This window comes from Podarcis erhardii, assembly GCF_964252035.2.
Source record: "Podarcis erhardii genome assembly, chromosome: 12".
In the NCBI taxonomy this organism is placed as follows: Eukaryota; Metazoa; Chordata; class Lepidosauria; order Squamata; family Lacertidae; genus Podarcis; species Podarcis erhardii.
The window spans coordinates 49,000,617-49,027,320 of NC_138513.1; the positions used below are offsets into that span (position 1 = coordinate 49,000,617).

At 46.3% G+C, this 26,704-nt stretch overlaps 1 protein-coding gene and 1 long non-coding RNA gene across 2 annotated transcripts in view; one reads left to right on the plus strand and one right to left on the minus strand.

Moving 5' to 3' along the window:
- The window catches only part of LOC309326283, a 59,052-nt gene extending 46,048 nt beyond the window's left edge, over window positions 1-13,004 (minus strand). Inside the window, exon 1 of the long non-coding RNA XR_014150261.1 lies at window positions 12,915-13,004. This is a non-coding gene — a long non-coding RNA (uncharacterized lncRNA). The remainder of the gene's footprint in view (window positions 1-12,914) is intronic.
- Window positions 13,005-13,404: 400 nt separating this feature from the next.
- Window positions 13,405-26,704, plus strand: part of VOPP1 (VOPP1 WW domain binding protein) — a 48,980-nt gene continuing 35,680 nt past the window's right edge. The window contains exon 1 of the mRNA XM_081834869.1: window positions 13,405-13,557. Coding sequence (XP_081690995.1) covers window positions 13,507-13,557 — 51 coding nt within the window. The 5' untranslated portion in view covers window positions 13,405-13,506. The remainder of the gene's footprint in view (window positions 13,558-26,704) is intronic.

The following is a 26,704-nucleotide window of genomic DNA, read 5'->3' on the forward strand; positions in this document are numbered from 1 at the left end:
GCCCTGAATACCTCACTGATGACTGGCTGAGAACTAAGATGAAAAGTATGCTTCCCCAAATCAGATCACTCCCTCTAAAAGTGGACTCAGGTGGCGAGGAGCGACAGGCCCCCTTGCAAAAAGCACTTAGAACCAATGCGCTTTTTTTTAAAGAAAGATAGGTGCCAGTACTCACCATGAAGTTGTTACAGTAAGCGTCACACTTTTTAACACCAAAAAAGAGGTGCTGGTACTGTGTCCCCTTGAGTACTCCCTGAAAAAAGCATTGCTTAGAACCAAGACAGAAGTACCATTATGGTTGGAAGAACCCAAGTGTTTCATAAATAAATACACACACACAAAAAAAAAACTTTAGAGAAAAATCAAAGCTGGATGGGGGGCATGCATTATGTACATTTTTTTTCCTAGTCAGGTAGAAAATAATAATAATAATGTGTAATGTGGCATTTAAGATACTTGTCAGCAAAGCTGCACTCTGTTGTCTCTGTCCATCACCAGTGAGTGCATTTAGATTGTACATTTCTCATGCAGGGACCTATATTTTACTTACGTTATTCTGCAATTGTCCATGTATGCTGATTACACAGTACAGTAAATAGCAGCAAGCACTCTGATTGATTACTGCAGATTTTGTTGGCAGTTTCCTAAAACCTGCCCTGTCTGCTTTAATAATGCTAGCATATTATGTTATCTTGACTTGGCAGAGTGCTTTTTTGGCCATGATTTCATAACTGTGCTGACCTGATTAAAAGTAAAGGTCATCAGCCCAGAGCAGATTAATTTGGTCTGGTTATCTGATGATGATTCATTTTGCATGCTGTGCTTTGTGTATGTGTGTGTGCATTGAACATCCATTTGTAACAATGGCTAAGAGAACATGCTAACATTTATAAATATAGGGTTTAAGATATATAATTATACCCCCTTTGTTTATTAAAGTGCAAGGGAGACTGGTTATTTCTGTTAGAGCAGTTATAAAGAACAGTTTCAAAATATCACATATCAGGCTTTTGAATTCGTTCCAGTGGAAGAATATTAAGACATTCAATTTGGAGCCAATAACCTAACTTCAAAAAGTTATCCCCACCACTACTTGCCCCAGACTCTCGTAGTTTTGAGATGACCATATCAGGCCAAATTTCAAGCAGGCAAAAGCCTTTTTTCTCCCCTCCTGCTCAATCCCAAGAAAAAGTTCCACGGCTGAAGTTACTGCCTGTCATGCAGCTGTTTAATACCGTGGCCTGGTTCACATGACACGGGTCATGGCCTGATCCAAGCTGGGTTGCAACAGGCACACTTACTACCATGCAATTATATGGTAAAAGATAAAGTGGGTCCCCAAGTGAATGTTTGGGTAAGAAAAGATTGGAGACTACCTGCTTAGTGAGACTGTGGAAACTTGTTGTTGCCTAGAGAGGAACTTGCAACCACTTCACACCTTGCTGGTCCTTTTTTTACTGCCACACCACATTGAGCCACGCCAAGGTTGGCTACAAGGTTGGGTAATTTGCCTATCCTGGATGGGGTTGTGGCTCTCCATGAAGAAGCAGGTGGGTAGTTTGGAGATGTTCCTGGATTAGGATTGAGACCATGGCAGAGATGGAGGCAAGTATAACCTTGCCCCTCACTGTGCTATGACCTCAACGAAAAACACCTGTAATTTGCTGCTTCCTTTCGGGGGGGGGGCATTTTCTCCAAGACAGGAGTGGCAAAAAGAGTTAACTCTCTCCCTGTGAGCCACAATCCTGAACCTGATCAAGCTGACCTCCCCACATCTCAACCACTTAAAAAAGGCCAACACATTTAATGTGATTATGCATGTAACATGTCTAAGATTGTGTAAACACTACACTTTTAAAGTGCATTCAAAGCACATACTTCCCCTCAAAGAATTCTGGACACTGTAGCCTAGTCTGGTCCTCAGGAATAAGTCCCACAGTGTATTGTGGAGCTGATTCACAGAGGACTGTAGCCTAAAGTCCTTTTTTCATTGCCAGAATTGATGTCTGAGACTACATGTAATTTGCCATGTTAGGGGCATTCTTGAAGCAAAAAATAAGAAGGGAGAATGATACATAATTCATATTATCAGAGAGCACATTTCACACAGCCTCTATAAAACGCTTTACAGTAGTGGCCAGAAGAGAAAAATCTACAATCCTGACAAGTCTGTATATTGATATTCACCCAGCAGCTGCAAAGGGATTCAACACACTTTCATTTGCCACGTCACACATTATTTTAAAAAGAGTTTCAAAATAATCTATTACTACTGTGCAGTCAGTTACAATGAACCAAGTAACTGTTCACTGTAAAAAGTAGACAGCAACTTTAATTCTAGGGAAATTGCAACTGTGATCAAGGGGTATGCTAACCAAGTTAAAGTAGCCCCTGATCATAGTTGCAACTTCCCAGAACTGAAGTTGTCTTATTTTTGTTTTACAAATCCAAAGCTTTTCAACAATTTCATGCGCTGGTGTCTGTGTTGCCAGCTTTAACTCTTCAGATGTTGAGGCACTGTAAATTCATTTCTTTATTAAATAAGTTCACCTCTATCTTCTGGCTCAATAAATTTTTAAAAAGTTGCAGTTTCCTGGGGGACATGAGCTAAGGTATTGGCTTCTAACTTCCGGGAAACCGATGAATTTTCCAATCGTATTTTGGTGCAATCTTAAACTTGCTTACCTGAGAGTACTACTAAGCTCAGTGGGACACGCTTTTCAGGTGTCATGTGTTGGATTGCACTATACAATAGCTAAAGGACCTAGAGGAGATTTTGTGGAGGACACCCAGATGGCAAGAGACAACAAGACTCATGATAAATTGGAGGAAATTAGCCCTATTTTAAATGAGGAACTGTCTAATTAGAAAGTTCACTTTAAAAGAAAGAGGCAGGGATTGAGATCTTGATGTTCCTCTCATGCCTTTTTTATTCCTCTTGCAGCTTCATTGATTCCATTTGGGTTAATGGTGATTTACTGCAGTGTGAAAAGAAACAAGCCCTGAATCTAATTGCACCGCTCCATAATTGAGAGTCTGGTAGGCTGTTGCATTTTACAATTGTACATAGGCTTACAAAACCAATATAAAGTAAAAACCAGGAGAAATGTGGTAGAATAATGAGATTTCTCTGTCTCTTCCTATACATGCTCCCTGTAAGACTAGCTCTGCTGCTACATAGTGCAAATCTATAATCTCTTTTCTAGCAGAATTATGTTTCAAGGGATTTCCAATTTCATTCTGTTTCTTTGTGATATGAAAGGGGTGCACACACACCTTCTCACACATAGGAAGGGAGTTGTGTGTCAAGGGGTCTGGCTGGTTAACCCCACCCCACGTTCACCGTGTTTGCAGTTATGTCTTCCACCAACCACATATTTAGCAGGTATGTGAAATGACCCCCTGCATGTCCTGAGGCAGCTGTGCAGGATTCTTTCACATGAGGGGGAATTCTGAGCCACTTAAGATTCCCCATCACACGGGGCAGCCCTACACCTGTGCTTCACGCAGCTGCCATTTGAACGGTCAGTAGGGAGCATGGCCAGTGAATAGGTTGTCATAGCAGGAGGGGCTAAGCTGGTGTGACCCTGCAACCTCTGACGTATGCATTCAGTGTTGAGCGAGGTTGTGTGAATCTATTTAATTCTAAGCTAAAACCCATCTCACTATGCATAACAGAGAATTATTATTATTATTATTAATTTATATACCACCCTATACCTGGAGGTCTCAGGGTGATTCACAGAAATGTTCAGCTGATCATATTTGCCACTACATGGTACATATTTAGGCTGAAATCAATCAAGGGTTATTTAAAATTGAGGGTGATTTGAAACAGCGGATATGGCTTTTGAAGCGTACACCTATCTCACATTTGCCTCTGGTAAGGTTTCAGTACAGTGGCCGTACACAGGCCTATGCTCCAACTGTCCTTATTTACCAGGGGCAGACACATTATTTGGAAGCCTAAATCACTTTCCCTGTCCGGAATAATGTTTGTAAATTGCAGTTCCTCCAAAATATAACAGCTTGATTACTGACTGCCACCAGGCATATTATGCCACCATTGAAACAGCTACAGTGGCTTCCAGCACATTTCTGGGGACAATCAAAAGTGTTGTCCTATGCAGCTTGAGACTCAGTCACCTCAGGGATGGCCACCTCCCATGTAAACCTGTCCAGGAGTTTACCCTAATGTTTCCAGATTTTTTCAATGACTCCGGGCACACTTTTCAACTTCCTACTAAATAGATGGATTTTGTCAGGGGACTGATTTGTAAATGTGGGGACTGTCCCTGGGAAACGGGGACATCTTGGTAACCTTATTTTACCCTTTTCAGTGACTCACTTCCATGACCAACTGCTCTCAGTTGAGGTGCATAGCAGTGCCCAGAGACAGGGCCTATTTTGTGGTAGCACCTTGGCTTTGCAAGTTCTCCCCAGAAGTGTTCACTTAGGGCTGAGTTTGTTGTCTTTTTGGCTTATTCATTTTCCCAGGTCTTTAAGATTATTGTAGAGGTTTTTTCCCAAACAAACAAAAACCACAAGTTTTTTTTTTTAATATATTTTATTAAGGGTTTTCTTGTTTTACAGTGTAAGTGTAATGCCTCGTGTATTTTTTCCCCCCGTGAAACATTTTTACAAATCCATTTCATTTGTTGAGGCATTAGGGGGAGAAGAAAAAAGAAAAGAAAAAAAAAGAAGAAGAAAGGAGGGTGGGGAGAGGGGGGGATGGATGGGGGTGGGGTCGGGTGGCGGTGTTTCTATTATGCTTAATGTATGTAGTTTGATGTCAGCGTGCTTGTGTTGTTCACTTGTGTTCCTTTGGTGGTGAGAGAGGTTGGGGTTGGCCTAGGATGTGATTGTTTGTTTGTGATTGGCTGTGGTGATCTTTGTTTTCGTGTGTGAGTGAGGTGGGTGGGTGTTTTGGATCAAGTTAGCCATATTGATTTGTATGCTGTTGGTGGATTATTGTCATTGTCCTGTTGGGCTGTGTATGTGATAAAGGGGAGCCATACCGGGGTGAAGGTGTCTTCTTCTGTTTGTCCCCGTGTCAGTTTCAGTTTGTTAGTTAATTTTTCTAGTAGGGCTGTTTCCCATACTATTTGGTACCATTGGTCCATGCTTACTCCTGACAGGTCTCTCCAGTGTCTGGTTATGGTGTTTCTGGCTGCTGAAAGTAGGTGGGTTATGAGTTCTTTGTGGAGTAAATGGGCATTGTTGTCTTGGAAGATGTTTAGTAGGGCCAATTCTGGGGTGAAGTCTAATACTTGCTTTGTTATTTTACATATTTCTTGTATGGCTGTTGTCCAGAATAGTTGGATTTTGGGACACTCCCACCACATGTGGAGGTATGTGCCTGTGGAGGTGCACCCTCTCCAGCATTTTGGTGAGGTTCCTGGGTGTATTAGCGCTAGTTTCCTTGGTGTTAGGTACCACCTGTAGGTGAGTTTCAGTGTGAGTTCTTTTCTTTTCGTTGATATGGATTTAAAGGGGGGTTTAGACCACATTCTGGTCCATTGAGTGGGGTTAATCTCATAGCCTATGTCATTCTCCCATTGTTTTTTGATTGCGTCTAGGGGATTTGCGGGATTTTGGAGTAGTATTTTGTATATTGCGGATACCGTCCCTTTACCATTTCCCTTTGTTGTTAGGAGGAGGTTTTCAAAGGTTGTCAGGGGCCTAGTTGCTGCTGATTTTACTGTTGGGTTGTTTAAGAGGGCATGTAGTTGGTGTTGTGTTAACCAGGGCATTTGGGTGTCTTCTAGTTTGTCTTGTATTTCTTGTGTTGACAAGGGTTTGTTATTTTTATAAAAGTCTATTAGGCGATATAAGCCTTTGGTTCGCCAGGCTTTTATCTGGAGGTTTTGTGCTGCATGGTGGAATAATGGGTGGTACGCCAGGGGGATTAGTGGGGATGGGGTTGGGGATAGTTTGCCTATTTGTGTTTTCCATGCTTTGAGCATGGTCTGTGTGTACCTGTTAAGTGTTGTGGGAATTTTCTTTAGTTTGTTTGGGAGGAGTGGGTATGTTGTGGTGCAGGTATTTTCAATTGTGTCCCTCTCTAGGTGTACCCATTGTTTAGTCTCATCTTCTAGTATGTATGGAATTACATGACGTATTTGGTTGGCAATGTAATATGCTTCTATGTTGGGGATTCCCCATCCTCCTTCTGAGGTGGGGAGGTGCAGGTATTTGGGGCTTATTCTTGGTTTTTTATGTGAGAAGATGAAAGAGTGTAGTTTTCTCTGCCAACTGCGGAGTTGGGTTGAGGGGATCCAGATTGGGAGGGTTTGGAATAGGTAGGTTAGTTTTGGGAGTGTGATCATTTTGATCATGGCTATTTTGTCTGAGAGAGTGAAATTCGTGTTATTCCATCTCTTTAGGTCTTTGTTAATTTGCCGCCACAGGGGCTTGTAGTTGTGGAGGTACAATTTGTTGAGGTTTCTGGTTATTTGTACCCCTAGGTATCTGAACTTGGTGTGGCAGAGTTTTATTTTGGTGACCTTCGTGAGCTCTTTTTGGGTGTGAGGAGGGGTGTTGAAGCACATAGCTTCTGACTTTGTAAAATTTACCTGTAGGCCCGACACCATTGCAAATTTGTTGAGTTCTCTGATTAGGGAGGTTGCTGTGCTTATGGGGTCTGGTGTTGTCACCATTAGGTCATCTGCAAAGAGCCCTAATTTATAGGTTCTGCCTTTTATTTCCACTCCCTTGATGTCTGTGGCTGCTCGGATGCGGATTGCTAAGGGTTCCAGAGCCAGGATAAATAAGAAGGGAGACAGTGGGCATCCTTGTTTCGTGCCTCTTTGGATAGCTATAGTATTAGAATCCATATTGTTAATTCTGCATTTTGCTGAGGCTTGGGAGTATATTTGTTTGAGGATTTGTAGGAAGTTGGGGCCAAATTTCATGTTAGTTAGTACTGCTAATATGTATTTCCACTCTAAGCAATCAAAGGCTTTGAGGATGTCTAGGGACATAATTGTCAATGGGAGTTTCGTTGCCTTGCTGTGTTCGATCAGGTTCAGTAGTTTCCTGATGGGGTCTGTTATATTGCGGCCAGGGACAAAGCCAGTCTGGTCTGGGGCTATTAACTTGTGTAGGAAGATTTTTAGGCGGTTGGCCAAGATTGATGTGAATATCTTGTAGTCTTGGTTTATTAATGAGATTGGGCAGTATGATTCTACTTTGAGGCTGTCTTTTAGTGGTTTTGGGATGGAGACTATTTTGGAGTGGGTCCAGGTTTTGGGGATGGGGCCCCCTTTTATGATGTCGTTGAATAGGCGGGTCATGTAGGGCATCAAGGGTTCTTTGAATTTCCTATAGAATTCTGCTGTGAAGCCGTCTGGGCCTGGGGCTTTGTGTGGTTTCAGGTTTTTGAGGACCACATCTATTTCCGCTGGGGTGATAGGGCTGTCCATGAATTCCTGTTCCTCATCAGTTAGGGTAGGCATGGTCAGTCCTGCTAGAAATGTTCTGATTTCCTTCTCTGGTGGGTTATGGGAGGTGTATAGGTTGGAGTAGAATTCTGCAAATTCTGAGGTTATTTCTTCAGGGGAGGATGTTATGCTGCCGTCTTTTTTGGTGATGCAGTGTATTCTTGTTTTGAGTGCTTTTTTCCTACATCTATTTGCTAGTAATCTGGAGTTTTTCCCTCCATATTCATAGAAACGTTGTTTAGAATATAGAATGCTGATCATTGTTTTGTTAATTTCTAGGGAGTCTAGTTCTCTCCTTTTTTGTTCTATAAGTTTGAGGAGTTTTTTAGATCCTGTTTGTTTGTAGCGTGTTGAGAGGGCTGTGATGTCTTGTTCTATTTTGCTAATTTTTGAGGAGGTTTGTTTTTTAAGGAAAGTTTTCTCTTTTATGCAAGCTCCTCTGGTGACCGCTTTCATTGTGTCCCATAGGAGGGGGGTTGTTATATTGTCTACATCGTTTTCCTTGAAGTAGTTTTGGAGGGTTTTTGTGAGACTCTCTCTAATTTGTTTGTTTGTAGTTGGATTAGGTGGTCATTTGTGTCACTTCTAGCCTGTGTTTTAAGAACTTGTCTAGAGTTTCTGTGGTTGCCTCAGCGTTGCCGCCAAAGCGGGGGGGGGGCAGGTAAGTAGAGATGGGTAGACTAACGGACAGACAGTTCATATAAAGGGAGGGGGGTTAGCAGGTAGAGATGCAAGAGATTAGAGGGGTGGGGCCAGGGAAAATATGTGTTTAGGAGGGGGTTGTATATACCCAAAAAGGGTATTGGGGTCCGGTTAAGGTGGAGGTTGGGGTTGGGGGTGCGCTCAGAAACAGAGACAGACAAATATGTAAAGGGTGGAGGGAGAAAAAGGAAGAAGAAAGAAAGAAGAAGGGGGGAGACGGGGGGGGGAGAGGGGAGATTGGAGTAAAAGAGAAGAGAGAGAGAGAGACAAAAAGAGAGTTGAAAGAGGAGAGATAGTACAGTAATATCGGTGGTATTAGATTGCCGCAGTAGTTTTAGCTATAGTATGAGGGGGGCAAAGTAGGATATGGTGATATGAATGTGTGTATGTGTTTCCTTTAGAGGAAGGGGGGGATGGAGAGAGGGAGTAGGAAGAGAAAAGGAGAGGGGGAGGGGGAAGGGTGGGAAAAGGAGGGAGAAGAAAAGAGAGGGGGAGAGAAGGGAGGGGGAGGGAGGGTGAGCTGTGGCAATGGTATGGGGGGGAAAGTCTTATTTTAAAAGAGGGGGTGGGGGGGAAAGGGCTCCCCCCTCAAAAACAAGCTGACGAACAGGCTAAAAAGGGGGAGTTGATTTTAAAAGATAAAGGGGATAGAGAACAAAATTGGGGATGGAGAAAGGTGGGATAAAAGGAAAAAATAAAATAAAAGGGGGTGAAGGGAGAGAGAGGAGAGAAAAAAGGGAGAGAAAAATAAACGGGGGGGGAGTATCAATAGCAATAGCAGTGATATGGAGGAAATTTTTGTTTAAAAAGAGAGTGGTGGTCGTGGATGGGGGTGAAAGATCCCCCCCTCAAGAACAAGCGAACAAATAGAATAGAAATAGAAATAGAATAGAGGGGGGGGATTGTGTTTTTTTAAAAATATATATATATAAAAAGAAACCTATTTCCCCCTAATTATTATTATTATTTTCTGTTTGAAAAAAGTAAGGGTGGCTGCTGCAACAGTGGCCCCTCTTTTAAAAAGAAAAATGATCAAAGTAGGTATATGGGGGGGGGATAAAAAAGGACTTTTTTAAAAACAAAAAAAGGGAGAGGGGGAGGAAGGGGTTAAAAAAGGATATATATATATATTTTTTAAAAAAAAGGGGGGGGGAAGAGGGTAGTTTCTTTCTTTCTGCGATCTCCTTTGTCATGCGGTTTTCCTCTGTTTTCCGGAGGGATAGGCTCCCGTCGGCTCAGCCACGTGTTTTTTCGGAGCCGTGCTCACCTACCTCTCCTCTTCTTTCCCGTCGGCAGAGATGGGGGGCAGCAGCGGTAAAGTTGGGGCTCTTTTTTCTTTCTTTCCTTTTCTCCTTCTTTCCCCCTTTTCTCTTCTTTTTCTCCCTCTCTGCGTTGGCTGCACTGTCCTCCTGGTTTTGGAGCTCCTCTTAGCTGTTGGGGGGGTGGTCGGGTGCCTTTCCGGGTGCCTTTCCGGCTCAATCTCAGTCTTGGGGGGGGGTGTTTTGGCTCCTTTGATAGACCCCTGGGCACCCCCAATTCCTCTCTGCTGGCAGTGCTGGCGGCAGCAGTCCTGGGAGTCCGGGAGTCGGCCAGACAGAGCCTTTTACTCTGGCTGGCTTCAGGAGCTCTTTTCTGCTGTTGCAGCCGCCATGCTGCCTCGCCGGAAGTCCATCCGACACAAGTTCTCTGGGTCCTCTCTTGCCCTCCGACTCCCTTGCTGATATCAAAAACCACAAGTTTTTATCTCATTATGGTGTTTTTATGTTTTGCCTATTATTTACTAGTTCTTAACTTTGTTGCTCTTTTTAATTTTATTCTGAAAGCCACACTCAGAAATTATATTGAAGAGTGGGATATTAAATATCACAAATAAATAAAAAGTTCTCTAACCTCAAAATTTGAGAAAGGAGGACCCATGGTGCGTACAAATAATATTTAAAGGCAGACTTATCAGGGAACATGTCATCCAGCATGACATGGAGCAAGTTCCAAGTTTAGATTTCCCCTGGGCTGGGCCCAGGGGTTAACCTGATCAATGCGGTCCAGGTCCAGTCCCAAATCCAAGGATTCCGCGAGGAGTCAGTCCAAGAGGGCCAAGGCAGGACACAAGACAGGAAACCAGGCTAGGTCAGGCACAGGGTCACAGGCAGGTTCCAGCAAGCGGCAATGTTGCTCCCGCAACCTGGGGCGGGGTCCGACAGCCTTTTATCTTTGTCGGGGTAACGGGCGGTCCTGATCCCCCGGTGACTCACCTCCCTGTCTCGCCCGAAGACGAGCACTCCTCCTGCGAGTACTCAGGTCTCTCCTTCTCTCAGACCTGAGTCTCTGCAGCTCAGGAGACATCAGTGGGTTACTAGACCCAGAGGCTGCCTCAGCCTCCCCTGACCCAACTGGTAGTGGAGCAGCTGTAAGTGATGGCCCAGCTGAAGGCAACAATGTCATCCCCGCATCTGGAGCCAGGGCAGGCTCAGGCCCCTGACTCGGCCCAGCTGGTGCTTGTTGCAGGGGAACCTGTGCAGACTGGGGCTCTTCAGAATCAGGCCCCAGACTTTGTTCAGATGCCGCCTGAGGCAAAGGATCCGGTGCGGACTGAGACTCCTCCGGTTCCGAGTCCGAGCCTGAATCCCAGGCCATCACATCCCCCTCTGTATTACACATAGCTTGGGAAAGGACCTAACAGCACTGAACAAACAGCATTTACTTTCCAATATCTATCAGGTTGTTACACTTAATATTTACTTCTTTATTCAATTTATCAACCAATAAACAAAAAGTTATCTGGGTGACATAAAAGTAAAAACAAATTAGAATCGCAATGAGACAAAATAAGGAAAATATAAAATCAAAACAAATCACTTTATCACAGAGATCAAGAGATTAAAACATTGCAGCAACCATCAGTTAGATCAGAGCTGGGGGTGGGAGAGGAAATATAAATTTCACAGAACTAAGTAGTTGTGTTAAAACCAAGCCAAGGTTCCAGTAAAGCAACACTTAGGTATTTATGGGTCATGGGCAATGGAAGGTATCGTTTTTCTTACAGTGCCATATTTATTCAGCTCCCAGGAGACTACTGTTGTCAAGTCTGCTGGTGGAGATAGGAAAAGCAAATGACTCTAGGACAGTAAGATACCAGTTGGGCAGTCATTATAAATCGACTACCTACAGGATAGTTCAATCACTTTATGGCATTATCAGAGCTGAGATTGGATTTATAACAGAAAACCTTTCTAATAATTGCACTGTGCCTACTTTTTAATTTTTTCACTATATTATTTTTACCTTTGTAATTATAATTGTTTGTAATTTTGGAAATCATAAAGTTATTAATATTATTACTGGATTAGAGGTCTAACTATTCAGTTTCTGTTTGTAGGGGGCACTTGAGAGGTAGAATCTCTTGAGATTTTTTACTTGTTGGAGCACTTCTGTCTTTTTAAAGTGTGGCTTTATTTTTAAATGCCTTTGGAGACTGAAATCAGGAATAGAGGACCAAGGTGGGCTGAAGAAGTGTATTGTAGGTGCTTGATCTTTCTTGGTTGCCCTCTCCCAGGTACTGGACACCATACCCTGCCTTCCATTGATAGAAAAAGCAGCCTCTTTCTGATCAGGATTTTCTGGGATGGTTTTTGTTTTCTATCATTGGAATAGTGTTGGAGATTCACATTGATCAAATTGTATTTCAGGCATAGTTGTATTTCAGGCATAGTTCCGGTACCTCTTTTTCTAGAAAAATAGCACTATAGTATTTAGGAAGGCTACATCTATACTTGAAGCATAACATTGCAACAGAGATGTAGGTTACCAGTTTTGAATGCACACCAATATAAACAAACAACACTTCCTGAAAGTAGAAAATAAAGATACTAAGATGGGCTTGGTGTTTTTTTTCTTTTTAAAGAACAGTTTATTAGGACTAACAACAAAAACAACCATTTGTACCACACCCATCTGACTGGGTTGCCCCAGCCACTCTAGGCGGCTTCCAGCATATAGAAGAACATTATTATTATTATTATTATTATTATTATTATTATTATTAGACATTAGAAGCTTCCCTATACCGGGCTTCCTTCCTATGTCTTGTATACAGTAGTTAATTATATCAAAGAAAAAGCTGGCAAAGAAAAAATAAAAACTTGAAGCACACACATAGACATGTGATTATAGCAGACGTAAGAATAAAACAAGTAGACAAGAGAAAATCTCCCACAAATATAGAGTCCAATCATGCTCTTTGACCCAAACATATTTAGAAAACCATTTCACTCAATATCTATCTATCTATCTATCTCCTTGGAATCTTTCTTTCCTTCAATTGACAACCAAAGTTTTTCCATAAGGGCCATGAACCAAATCCGAGAATACAATTCCTCCATCAAATTAGGGGTGACTAATTTCCAGCTTCCATCTAAAATGTCCCTAGCCTTCCAGAGCCCCTCCAATAATTTGGGCTCCTGCTATGAGTTTCGCTTCTCAAGAGGGCTTGATGTGCTGGCCTTCACTTTGCCAGATGTCTTCGCCTTCTTCTCAGTGGAAGACCATCTAAACATCTCAAGAACTCCTTGCTGCAACCTCATTCTTGCTGCTCTATGTGTTGATAAGCCGGAGAAGACCCTCTGCTGCTTCTCCACACATAGAGGCGTAAGAAAGAGAAGCCTCTTCCTCACACGTGTGTGTTGTTGAATAGGCAGCTCGTGCCCATTTGCAATTCAAGACCTCCTGGAAGGCTGCACAGAATTCAGGCTTGAATTGTATTTTTGAACCCACCTTTTCAAGCGAGTTAGGACGCGGCTGCTTCCCTTCTGACTAGAATTAAACCGTGTTAGGGATCCTGCAGCAGCCCCGTCCTCCCTCGACTGGGCTGGTGAGAGGAACCCCGGACTCCCCGGCGCGAGGACGGCCTTCAGGGCTCCCGCTCCGCTTCCAGGAAGAAGAACACAGCCAGCCTGCAAGGCCGCCTCCTCCTCCGCGCGGATCCGGGCAGGCGCTGCTAGGCGGAGGCGGGGCGCGGGGGCGGGCCTTCCCAGCCCGGCCCTTCTGCCGCCGCCGCCCCCGCCGGGCCTCCTCCTCCTCCTCCTCCTCCTCCTCTTTGTGCGCCCCGGGACAGCGGCCCAGCCGGAGCAGCTGCTGGCCAGGGCGGGCGGAGCTGCCCGGCTCCCCCCCCGCTTGGTCCCTTCTCGGAAAGTCGCCGGTCTGCCGGCTTCGCATCCGAGCAGAGGCGGGCGGGGAGAAGCCGAGGATCCCGCCGCCTCCGCGCTCCTTCCCCGGAGGCTCCGCTGCCCTTTCTTTCCTCGGCTCGGGAGCCTGGAGATGCCGCTGCTCTTTGCTGCTTCCCGGCGCGTGTGAGAGAAAGGGAGAGATGAACCTTTTCCAGCAGGGGATCCTACTGCTCCTCTTCCTGCTCCTGGAGGTGAGGCAGATCAGTATCAATAGCAATTGCTCTTGTATGTAGTACTCTTCTCATTATAGGTGCTGGGGGGTGGAGTGTTTTCTGCCATGCACAATGTACTCCCACACATTTGAAGCCCTGTTGAGATTTCATGGAGACCCGGACGATTATAGGCCATATAACACAGGCAGGGAATAGCCCAATTCTTACTGAGATCATGGTAAGGGATATTCTTGTCCCAGCTGTGCTTCTTCAGAGTAGCAGCATTCAGTCGCCTGCAAATCCTCCCTTCCAGCCTGCAGACAGGCTGACCACCTCCAGCTGCATGTCACAGGTAAGCCTATAGAATTTTCCACAGACACACTCTTTTTATGAAAAACTGCCATAGGGAGGCTGGGAACTTGAGCAGAGTGAAGGTGGGGCAGGGCTGCTTAGTTAGCCCTTTTCCTTCAGGGCATTTACCTGGAAGTAATGCCCCCTCCCAAATTGCTCCCCTTCCCCTGCAGGGAATAAGACCCATGACTACTTTTCCTTTTAACTGCGGAGATAAAAATCTATTGGGAGAGGGATTTTGAGTAGAAAAATGATTTGGGGGAAACAGTTAAGCCTTACACTCTGCCCATGCAGAGTTCAAGGTTCTAGCCTCCCATGACAGCTGTTTATTTTATTTTAATTCATTTTATTTTAATGTTGCATGCAGTTGGACCTGGAGAAAGAGGCCTAACTGGTTTGTAGATTTGAAGGCATATCTTCATAGATAGGGTTGAGGACTCTTACCTTTATTACTAACTGCTGGTGTTAACTCCGCAGGGAACTAAATGTGATGTCGATACACAGATTTGATACATCTTAGGTGCATTATCATTTTTAATCAGCTGTGAAGGTTTTACACATTTTTGATGGCACGAGCCTTGTTTCTTCCTCATTCTCACCATTATGAGTTTTTATTTATAGAGAAATATCTGAAATCACTAGCTTCCTGTGCATTGCAAATAAATATAATACAAATTTTATTAATCACCAGGAATCATTTGTATTGCAAAATAATTACTGTTCTTTTTCATTAAAATACTTTCTTATTATTGCTTCATGTCCTCCTCCCAAATGTGATCCTGTTACGTAGATTAAATTCAGTAGTTATTTTATTTAAGTAGAGAGGCCTAGGGCTTTCTGCTTGCTAGGGAAGTCCCACCCTCACCCCCTGGTAAGTAAGGGTAGGCTGTGGCTACTCAAATAGTGATCGAAATATACTCTACACATACTTGAAGACAGTTCTTATCCACATTTTTCAGAATCAAGAATGGATGTGCTCTGTTGGTACAATCGGCTACTCAAGTTAGCTTGGTGACAGGGCCTAACTGGACATTGTGTGCCAATATTTGTATTACAATCCAGATACTAGAGTGTTGTTGTTGTAAGGAAAGCTGTTAAAAGAGGACCACCAGGAATGGAGAAGTAATGTAAGAGGAGCCACTGCTGTCTGACTTTCCTCACTCCAGGTGGCCTCACAGTCTTCTCTCCATATTGGGGGGTGGGAAGGGAACCAGTCTGGCTGCCTGGGAGAGATTCTTATTTGTCACAAGTTACAAGTCAAGTTAGGTAAAGGGACCCCTGACCATTAGGTCCAGTCGTGGACGACTGCGGTTGCGGCGCTCGTCTCGCTTTATTCGCCGAGGGAGCCAGCGTACGGCTTCCGGGTCATGTGGCCAGCATGACTAAGCTGCTTCTGGCGAACCAGAGCAGCGCACAGAAACGCCGTTTACCTTCCCGCTGGAGTGGTACCTATTTATCTACTTGCACTTTGACGTGCTTTTGAACTGCTAGGTTGGCAGGAGCAGGGACCGAGCAACGGGAGCTCACCCCGTCACAGGGATTCGAACTAGTTACAGGTGCTTAAAAAACCCAGGGAGTGGCGATTTTAGGGGGAGCAAGGGGGCAAAGGACTCAGTGAATGCACCACTGGGTGATGGTGGATTGGCGCAGTAAAAGCCCAGCCCCAGCATTCAAGCAGGTTGTACTGTCTGAATCCTGGCTCAGTTAAGCTGGAGGCAGCACTTCCTTGTTTCATGAGCAGCGAGTTGATCCAAAGAAAAAATAGGAAAAGAAGTTTTCACTGCAAGGCCTGTTCAGGTGCCTTTATTTAGCCATGCCAGGAAAGATTCACGGTGTTGAGAGAGTAATTTTCATGAATCTTCTTTGGCTACATCATCATGCTGTTTTGCTTTGTTTTAATCAAAGAGGGTTTAGGCTGTTTATAGCTGGGTCTCTTCTCTTTGGCCTATTTGCCTTTGTAAAGCACTTAAGGCATTTTCCTAGATTCGGCACTGCTTAATTTTGCGTAATAGAAGCAGTGATTAGGTAGTACGATCCCCCCCCCCCACCTATTCAAGCCATAGGGTAGCTTAGGAGAATTCTTCCAGCTTCGTAAATGGGTTCTGTCTGTTTTAGGACTCTTATCTTTGATTGATCTGTAAAGACGAATAGCCATAAGGACTATATTGCTGGAAGGATTTTTTAAATTTAAGCCTGGTATTTCACCCATGCCCCTTGATTTTTTTTTTTTAAGTAATATTTATTCAAAATTTCAGAAATACATAAGTATATAAGAAAGGATGAAAAAAGAAAAAAAAGATAGAAAAATGCAACAAGAAAAAATTACAAAAAAGATAAAAATAGTTAAAAATAAATCCCTCTTTCTATATCTTAGAGTTCAGTTAATTGTTTCTAAGTTTTGGATTTTTGGATTGTTGTTATTTTTTTCTCTATTTTTGTTTTTGTCTTGTTTTTAAAAATGATAATAAATATTCATTAAAAAAAAAAAAGAACTGCATTGATTCATGAGGCGGTGAATCTCCCCAATAATTTTGCAAGCACTGTGTTTACACTCCTCCTTTGCCCTATCATAGGAGGTATCCAGGAACATAATTGTCTTCTTTCTGTTAGTTATGGGATTTCAGATTGTATGTTCATCGAATGATCAAAACATATGGATCACTCCATATTAAGGAGTCATCATGAACACACTTGTCAGTGCAGATTTCTAGATTGATCGACTGCACACATTTTTTTGAACTCTGAGCTGGGGAGTATTGCCAGCTTGATGTGTGTATTGTGTATATGGGGGTGGAGGAAGAAGCAATTTGCAGCTCTTTCGTCATTATCATGGGAAACTGGATTTGCACATATGACCTGAGTGGCTTTTCACATGCAAGGTGCGTGAAAAGTCACGGGAAAAATGGTAGCTTTCCCCCACTTCCTCTCATTGCAGAAGCTGTCCATACGGGTGGGTGGTGTGAGATATCAGAGGTGGTTTATGGTGATCCCTTTTCTGAAATGCACAAGGGTATCTCTAGTCCTAATCTTTCTGATCTCAAATTCCCTGTGTAATAGAACAGAGAAACCGATAAATATTCTGTCCATGGAAGCATTTACTTTAGCTTGGCTCCAAATGTTAAGTTGTGGGTTGACATAGCCGACGACACAGCGATTTCTCCAACTAGCTCTTTATTTCGTAAGCTGGAATAGAACTGACTGCAAACAGCTCAGCCGGCCTGCTTTTATAGGCAGCCGGCTGTCAACATTGTAACAACAACAGCCCAGAGTTCCCGCCTAAAATAACTGACGCGGACCTGAGGGAAAACTATCTACAGACCTGATTGAAAACTATATACAGTATCCCCCTGCTGGCCCAGGGTGAAACTTCACTACATAACACCCCTCCCCACCGAGATAAGGCGTTAGTTACAATCGTAATGGTTTCCTTATATACAGCACTACGCGTAATGGTTCAATTAGGCACAAAAGCATATTGGTTACATTTCCCATACTTAGACCAACAGTGATACATGTCCAACAACATAGTCCTTTAAATAAGTTGGGCGCTTGGGAACTCTGCCAGACCGCCGGGGACTGGTAGCCAAGTCCGGAGGGCCACACAGTTCTTGCTGAGGCTGTGGTGCGACCCTAGGTGGCGTTGGAACCAAATCCCCTGGATCCGCTGCTGTGGGTGGAGCCTCCGCAAGTGGAGTGGTCTGAGTCTGTGGTAAGTCTGGCAGACCCTTTGAAGCGGCTTGGTTCGGCTCCACGCTGGCAGTTTGCGAGGGAGGTGTAGGTGGGGCCTCGCCATCTGTACGTGTCTCTTCTGGAGCCGCAAGCGCAGTTGGGGGCACCTCGGTAGTGTCCAAGTCCCCAACCCTGCGCCTAAGCTGGTCTATGTGCCGTCGCCACAAGCGTCCGTCTTCGAGTGCCACCTGGTACGAGCGAGGTCCCGTGACTCCCACTACTGTGGCTGGCACCCAAGGAATGTCCCCCACATAGTTCCGGGCAAAGACCTGGTTTCCTGGGACAAATGACCGTGGCGCGTTGGCACAGCCTGGGGGTTCAGCCACGGCAAAGTCCGGGTGTAGCCGGTCGAGTGGTGACCTGAGGCGGCGGCCCATAAGCAGTTCAGCAGGACTCCTCCCTGTGGCCGCATGAGGGGTGATGTGTTGCACGAACAAGTATTCGGCGACCCGCTCATGCCAGTCTCCCCGGTCCAGGCGCGCCAGTGCCTCTTTTGTCGAGCGCACCATTCTTTCCGCTTGCCCGTTGCTGGATGGATGAAAGGGTGCCGTTAGGGCATGGCGGATGCCCAGTCCCAAAAGATACCGCTCAAACGTGCCTGACGTGAACTGTGGTCCGTTGTCAGAGACAAGGACATCAGGACACCCATGCGTTGCAAACAGGCCTCGCAGCACCCGGATGACAGCTTCGGTAGTGGTGGAGGGCATCAGGGCGACCTCCAGCCATTTGGAATAGGCGTCCACCACTACCATAAAGGTCCGGCCGTGAAAGGGGCCAGCCAGATCGATGTGCACCCTCGACCAGGGTGTCTTTGGCGTCTCCCAGGTGTGTCCCTTAGCTGCCGGTGGTGCAGGCCTCGACTCTTGGCACGCTTGACAGGCGGACACCCAGGCAGTGATGGCATCGTCCATATTAGGCCACCAGACATAACACCGAGCCAACGCCTTCATTTTGACAATTCCCGGGTGGCCAACGTGCAGAGCCTCCAGGACGCGCTGACGGAGTCCCTGGGGAATCACGACGCGGTCTCCCCACAGCAGACAGCCGTGATGAGCTGAGAGTTCATGTTGTCTGGTTGCGAAGGGCTGGAACTCCGATGCAAAAGGCCCTTGTGGCCACCCCCTCCACACCCAGTTGAGCACCCGGCTGATGGTGCGATCCTGGGCAGACGCGGAGGCCACAGTGGCAGCTGATACAGGCGCTGCCGGAAGATCCTCAATCAGAAGGAGCGATGAAGCTGGAGCCGGGTCTTCCACAAATGCTGGAAGAGGGCAACGGCTGAGGGCGTCGGCATGGCCCATCGATTTCCCCGGGCGATGGATGAGCCGGTAGTGGTAGGCAGCCAGGAAAACAGTCCATCGCAGCATGCGTGGCGAGAGGACCGGTGGAGTTGGACGATCACCGGCGAGGAGGCCCAGGAGTGGCTTGTGGTCAGTGATGAGGTCAAAAGTCCTGCCATAGAGGTATTCATGGAACCTCTTCACTCCAGCCACAAGTGCCAATGCCTCCTTGTCGAGCTGGCTGTAATTCCGTTCCGTCAGAGATAGTGTCCTGGAAAAGTAGGCGAGTGGTGCTTCTCTTCCATCTGGAAAACGGTGACTAAGGACAGCACCGATGCCAAAAGGTGAGGCGTCGCAGGCAAGGACCAGCGGCCTGGATTCACTGTACTGTACCAGCACACTGTCTGATGAAAGGAGAGCCTTAACCGCGTTGAAGGCCGCCGTCTCCCGATGACCCCAGGCCCAAGGCGTCTTTGTACTAAGGAGTCGGTGAAGAGGCTCAGCCACTGTGGCTTTGTGGGGCAGGAACATGTTATAAAAGTTCAGCAGCCCCAGGAATGCCTGCAACTCCGTCTTGTTCTTTGGGGTGGGGGCCTGCTGGATAGCGCGGATCTTGGATGTGGTCGGGTGAAGGCCGGAGGCATCGATAAGATAGCCCAGGAACTCTACCTGTGGAACGGCGATCTGGCACTTCTCCCTCTTTACCTTGAGCCCGGCCTCTTGGAACCTGGTCAGCACGGCACGGAGGCGCTCGAACAGCTGCTGGTGTGAGTCTGCAGACACCAAGACGTCATCAAAATATGGTACCACGTCCGGAAGCCCTTGCAGGAGACGCTCCATAAGGCTTTGGAAGATGCCAGGAGCCACACTCACCCCGAACTGCAACCGGCGGCAACGGAATGCCCCCCGGTGGGTGACGATCGTCTGGGCTTCAGCAGTGGCATCATCGACTGGCAGTTGTTGATAGGCTTGGGCAAGGTCCAGCTTAGCGAAGACCTTACCCTCACCCAGGGAATGCAGCAGGTGTTGGACAACAGGAACCGGATAAGCGTGCTGCTGAAGTGCCTTGTTGATCGTGCACTTGTAGTCAGCGCAGATTCTCACCGACCCATCTGGCTTGACAGGCGTGACTATGGGGGTTTCCCACTTGGCGTGGTCAACCGGCTCCAAAACTCCTTGGGCGATCAGTTTGTCCAGTTGTTCGTCCACCTTAGCCTTGAGAGCAAAGGGAACCCGGCGTGGCTTTAGCTTGATGGGGGCGACTTGTGGATCAAGGCTAAAGGAGATGGGCGTACCTGTATATTGCCCCAAGGTGCCGTCAAAAACCTCGGCAAAGTCTTTGACCAGACCCTCAGTCTCTGCGTTAGAGATGCAGTTGATGCCGGTGACTTCCAGGCCGAGGGCATCAAACCAGTCTAGCCCTAGGAGGCTTGGCCGCTGACCTTCGACCACCACCAACCGGAGCAGGCCCGAAAAATCCTTGAAGGCAATCCGGAACCGGCCAACGCCTACCACGGGAATGTCGTTTCCCTGGTAGTCTCTCAGGTGTACGCGGTGAGAGTCGAGTTGCCTTTTGGACACTCTGGGTACCAGTCTTTTGATGGTGCTCCACGACACGATGGACAGGGCAGACCCGGTGTCGATCTCCATGTCACATGGAGCTCCTTCAATGAGCACCGTGACGTTCAGCTTGCGTCGCGTAGGCGAGTCGGTTTGGCCAATCGTGGTTCCAGACGGGCAGCGGCAGTTGGTGAGAGCGAAACAACTTTCCTTGGCAGACTGGAGGGAAGGCTTGGACTTGCGAGTCGATGAAGGGGGGGTGTCAGACGGAGCCGATCGGCAGACCTTAGCGATGTGGCCCCTTCTGGAACACTTCCTACAGATGGCGTCTCTGAATCGACACTTGGCACGGGAATGGTTGCCTCCGCAGCCGGCACATTCCGGTTGGCCCTTGGACTTCTGTTGGAACTTCCTGTGCTCCCGCTTTGTCTGGTGCACGTCATCGCCTTCACTGGAGGATGCCTCATCACTGCTGGCCTCTTCATGATGCACCGGAACTGGCTCCCTAGCAAGACGCGGGCTGCTGCACTTGCGGATCTCCTGGGCGGAGCGTTCAGCAGCTTCTGAGGCCACAGCCTCCTCAATGGCTTTCTGCAGCGTGAGGTCTGGCTTGGCGAGGAGACGCCATTGCAGATGGATGTCCCGGACCCCGCAGACGATTCGATCCATCAGGGCATCGTCTAAGTCTCGGAACTCACAGTGCATTGCAGCCTGTCGCAGGGCGGTGGTGTAGTTGTTGATTGACTCCCCCTCTGCCTGGTTCCGGTGGTAGAACGCATGGCGGGCAGCAATCTTGGACGGCTTTGGTGCGTAGTGGTTGCGGAGCTTCTCTTGGATCGTGTCCCATGGTGTTGCCTGGACTGCTTCGGGCGCAACCAATGCTCGGGCCGTCTCAAACACCTCAGGCCCACAGAGGCTGAGGAATAGGCCCCGCTTCCGATCCTTTGATACTGCTGTCAGCTCGTTGGCTTGGAGGTAGCAGTTGAACCGAGCGAGGTAGGAATCCCATGATTCAGAGGCTGGCGCAAACGGCGGTAGAGGCACAAGTGAAGCCATGATTCCGATGCCGGCGTGAAGGGCGATGGATGGAACACAGTCCTCTAGCCAGAACAGTCAGCTCTGAATTGGTTCTGTCCAGTGATTTCGCTCAGTGATTTCGCTCTGTGATTCAGCTCAGTGATTCAGCTCAGTTCAGAGGCTGGCCGCATCTGGCTGTGCTCTGATGTCCATCATCCCATCCTCGTCGCCAGTGTTAAGTTGTGGGTTGACATAGCCGACGACACAGCGATTTCTCCAACTAGCTCTTTATTTCGTAAGCTGGAATAGAACTGACTGCAAACAGCTCAGCCGGCCTGCTTTTATAGGCAGCCGGCTGTCAACATTGTAACAACAACAGCCCAGAGTTCCCGCCTAAAATAACTGACGCGGACCTGAGGGAAAACTTTCTACAGACCTGAGTGAAAACTATATACAGTATCCCCCTGCTGGCCCAGGGTGAAACTTCACTACATAACACCAAAGGCTTCTCAAAGTCCACTAGGAACTTAATAACTGTCCATCACCCCCTGCTTCCCCCACCCCAAGGAACGTAATCAGAATGTACAACAGCGATTGCCCAGCAAACCACACGACAGCACAATAGAAGATTAAGCTTGCAATGTTCAATCCATTTAGGAGAAGCCCTGCAGTATTCTTTGTAAGCCTTAATTGACTTTATAAACAGGGTTTCAGCATAAGTTGTTAATGCTTCATGTACATGTTTTGCTTTTTTTGGCTGCTATACCAGAATTTCCTTTGATCTAAGCATTTAGGGCCTCAACACACCTGGAATTTTCAGGGAGTGCGCATGGCTTCTAGGAAGACTAAGACCTTCTTTTATAATGGATTTTTGGAATTTAGTCCCCTCCCCCTTTTAAAGAAACAAACACTCATTTATCATTGACTGGGTTGTGTTCATTATATTCTTCCCATATGAGCCTTTCTGGGTCTTAAGGTCATCTGCTGAGGCCTTCCTCAGAGTGCTACCTCCAGTGGAAGTGTTTGCTGTATTTGCAGCACCGAAGAGACCTCTCTGGAGCTGAAGCCTGGGCAGTGTGTATGGAGCTCCTGGGCTGCCCCCACGAAAATACCTCCCTCTCAGCCTTGCTGATGTACTTCAAAGGAAAGGAAAGCATTATATTTGGAACCAACTTGACTGCAAAGGTTGCCAGAAAGAGGCATACAAGCAGTGTTCAAAATTAGCCAGGCACGAGGTGCATTTTTGCACCTGGCCTTTGACCACTTGTGACCAAGTGAAGATGCCTGGGTGCCAGGATGGCGCGTGATATCTCCACCACCTGCTTAGGGATCATTGGATCTGGACTGTTTTTAGACACTAATACCCCATCCTGTAGAATTCTATCAGTTATGTGTTATATGCACAATCAGAATGAATTTTAGGAACCAAAATGCTTTTTCTGTGTAGCCTGAGCAGGCACCATTAAGAAAAAGAGGTGCGAACAGGCCAATATATATGTGGACTGTCCCTGGATCTTTTAAGTTCTTCTTTAAGTTCTCAAAGCTGTTAACCTAGCTCAAGGTTGTCACCTGAATTTGCCAGATGTTTAACTGACCATCAATCACAGTCAGTCCATCATTTGAAAAATAAGACTTTAGAACTGTCTTACCCCAAAATGCCAACCAGACATTCCACTTTGATGACTGCAACTTTGGTTTAAGGAACCATTTGGCACCTAACTTATATATCTGAGTTTCTAACACTGCATACAAGACACCATCCAATTGCGCTTGGGACTCCAACTCTGCATTTAAGTAGGGTTTACTCCATAGCTTTTTCTTCTCCCAAAGATGTCCTGCAAGGATTTTTTCCTTGGGGTTTACTCCCAAAGCCTTCCTCATAAATGAGTGTAGCTACAAGGTAGCGGAGGTTTAGGATGAGTTTTCCTTCTCCTAGATGGGATACCTTCCCAGGCTGACAAGCCCCATCTGCCCCTCCTTTCCCTCTACAGCACATGCAGAAGCTGCCTTCTTGACTGTTGGACCCCCTCTTGGTGTCATCCACTCAGTCTGCTGGAGCCTGTCTTCTCATGTAGAAGTCTGCTAGGCAGTATAAGCTTTTGGCTTGCCAAGTTTTTATCTGGAGGTTATGTGCTGCGTGGCGGAATAGGGGTTGGTATACCAGGGGTATTAGTGGGGATGGGGTTGTGGACAGTTTACCTGCTTCTTCCTTCCATGATTTAAGCATGGTCTGTGTGAACCCGTTTAGTGTTGTGGGGGTTTCCCTTGGGTTGTTTGGGAGGAATGGGTATGCTGTGGTAGAGTTATTTCCGATTATGTCTCTCTCCAAGTGTACCCATGGTTTTGTCTCATCTTCTAGAATGTACGGGCTTATGTGGCACATTTGGTTGGTGGATTTGGGGTTTATTCTTGATTTTTTGTAGAGTTGGGCTGGGGGAATCCAGATTGTGAGGGTTTGGAATATGTAGGTTAATTTTGGGAGGGTGGTCATTTTGATCATGGCTATTTTGTCCGACAGTGAAGTTGATATTGTACAATCTTCTCAAATCTTTATTGATTTGTCATCACAGGGGGTTGTAATTGTGGAGGTATAGTTTGTTGAGGTTTCTGGTTATTTGTACCCCTAGGTATCTGAATTTGGGGCAGCAAAGTTTTATCTTGGTGATGTTGGCGAATTCTTTTTGGATATGAGGGAGCGGGGTGCTGAAACACATAGCCTCAGATTTTGCAAAATTTACTTGTAGGCCCTACACCATTGCAAATGTGTTGAGTTCTCTGATTAGGAAAGTTGCTGTGTTTTTGGAGTCTGGTGTTGTGACCATCAGGTCATCCTCAAAGTGCCCTAATTTATAGGTTCTGCCTTTTATTTCCATTCCCTTGATGTCTGTGGCTGCTCAGATTCGGATTGCTAGAGGTTCCAGAGCCAGGGTGAATAGGAAGGGAGACAGTGTTAGTCCTGTATTTTGCTGAGGCTCAGGAGTAGATTTGTTTGAGGGTTTGTAAGAAGTTGGGACCAAATTTTATGTTAGTTAGTACTGCTAGTAGGTATTTCCATTCTGGGCAATCAAAAGCTTTGAGGATGTCTAGGGACATAATTGTCAGTGGGAGTTTAGTTGCCTTGCTGTGTTTGATCAGATTTGGTAGTTTCCTGATAAGGTCTGTTATATTGCGACCAGAGATGAAGCCCGTCTGGTCCAGGGCTATTTAATTTGTGTAGGAATTTTTTTAGGCGGTTAGCCAAGATTGATGTGAATATCTTGTAGTCTTGGTTTATTAATGAGATCGGGCAGTATGATTCTACTTTGAGGATGTCTTTGAGTGGTTTTGGGATAGAGACTATCTTGGAGGAGGTCTAGGTTTTAGGAATGGGGCCTCCTTTTATGATGTTGTTGAATAGGTGGGTCATGTAGGGCATCAGGGGTTCTTTGAATGATAGTTTTTAGCCAGCATACAATGAGGTCTGCTGGGTTTTGTCCTTTTTCGGGGAAGTTGCGGAAGTGGATGTTGCAATGTCTACTGCGATCTTCGAGGTCTGCTTGTTTGGTTCTCATTTATGTGCTTTGTTTCCAGGTGGCTTCCCAGTTCAGCCAATTCATTTTTCACACGTGTGTTTAGAGCCTCTCAGTACCACTCTATTAGTCTTTCTTGCGTTTGGTTTTTATTTTCTAGAGTGGAGATGGTCCTAGTGAGGGTTTCCACTTTGGAGGTCAGGTTGCTGAGTCACTGTGTTCTTCAGTAGTTCTGCTATCCTTTGTTCTGTTTTCCTAAGATCCCGTTTTGTTGTTGGGTTGTTGTCATCCTGGGGGGATGTCATGGTCTCAGTGCTGTTTACTATCTCCCTGGTTGGTGCCATCTCAATCACTCTGGTGGCCTTGGTTTGAGATGTGTGTGGTGTCCTTTTGGAGCAGAGTGTGTTGTAGTTAGGAGTTTTGGTGGTGATGGTTCCTGGATGTTGTTGAGTTGAGTTGCTGAGTTGAACAGATGCAGTAGACTGGTGACTTTTGCAGAGTGTCAGGATTAGGCTGCCATTTTGTCACGTCTGGGCTGTGTTTTAAGGGTCACTGTAGTCGCCTCAGCTGTGTTGGTGAAGCGCGGGTCAGACAAGCAGACCGACAGACCGACAGTTGACATAAAGGGATTAACAAGCAGAGATGCAAGAGACCGATGGGGTGGGGCCAGAGGGAGGGTGTGTGTTGAGGGGGGTGTTTGTGGATACACACACGCCTACACACTCATACCACAAATGAGGGAGTAGGGTCCAGTTAAGGGTGGGAAGTGGGGTTAGGGCTTCGTGGTAAAAAGTTAAAAATTAAAGGCTGGCAAGGTTGTATTCAAAAAAACAAAAAGGGGAGAGAGGGGGGAGGAAAGGGAAAGTAGAGGGAAATAAAAAAGAAAAATAAAGGGGGCAATTAGTAATAGTAATGATAAAAAATTGCAGTGGTGATTCAAGTTATAGTATGAGGTAAAAGACCACAAAAGGGGGGGGGGTACTATTGAAAGTAGATGGGGAGATGGACTTCCGGGTTAGCGTGATCTGGAAATGGCGGATTTCCTCCGAGCTGCGGAGGGAATCGGCTTCATCGAGGACGGGTCTTGCCGCGCCGGCGACGCGGGGACCCTTAGAAACCGCAGGCGCTGAAGCCTGCGGACGGGAAGACTCGGTGGGCGCCTTAAGCACCCCCCCCTGACCCTCGAAAAAGGGTACGGAGGGCGGTGTGGCGCTGAGAGTCGATCGACACCTCGGTGGAGCGGAGCCGCGAGCCACGACCGGAGAGCGCTGACTTTCTCCCTGGAAATTTGGACTGAAAGAATTAACCCGTGAGTAAATGGAATTTGGCTTTAAGAAATTTTTCCTTTGAATTGGAGACGATCGGAGGGTGTGCTAAAAGGGAGTCCGCACCCCCCCTAACTACGGACAATTTTAAAGCAAAGCTCAGAGAACTAAGGCGGAAAAGATACACTTATACATTATAAAAGAAACTTCTTCCACGATTTAACAAAGGAAGTGTTGTGCTGGAGAGTGAGGAGAAAACCTTTTTTTTTTCTCTTTTTTTTTTTTCCTTTTTTTTTGCGAAACCCCCCCTCCCCCCGGGACCAGGGAGAATCCCGTGTTTAAGTCTGGTGCAGAAAAACAAGCTGTCAAAAGAACTGTTAAATGGACAGATTGAAAATTTGTTAACTGATATCTCTCTGAACTAAAAGTTAAATTGTAACAAAGTGGTTGGAGACTCGATAGAAAGAAATAAAAA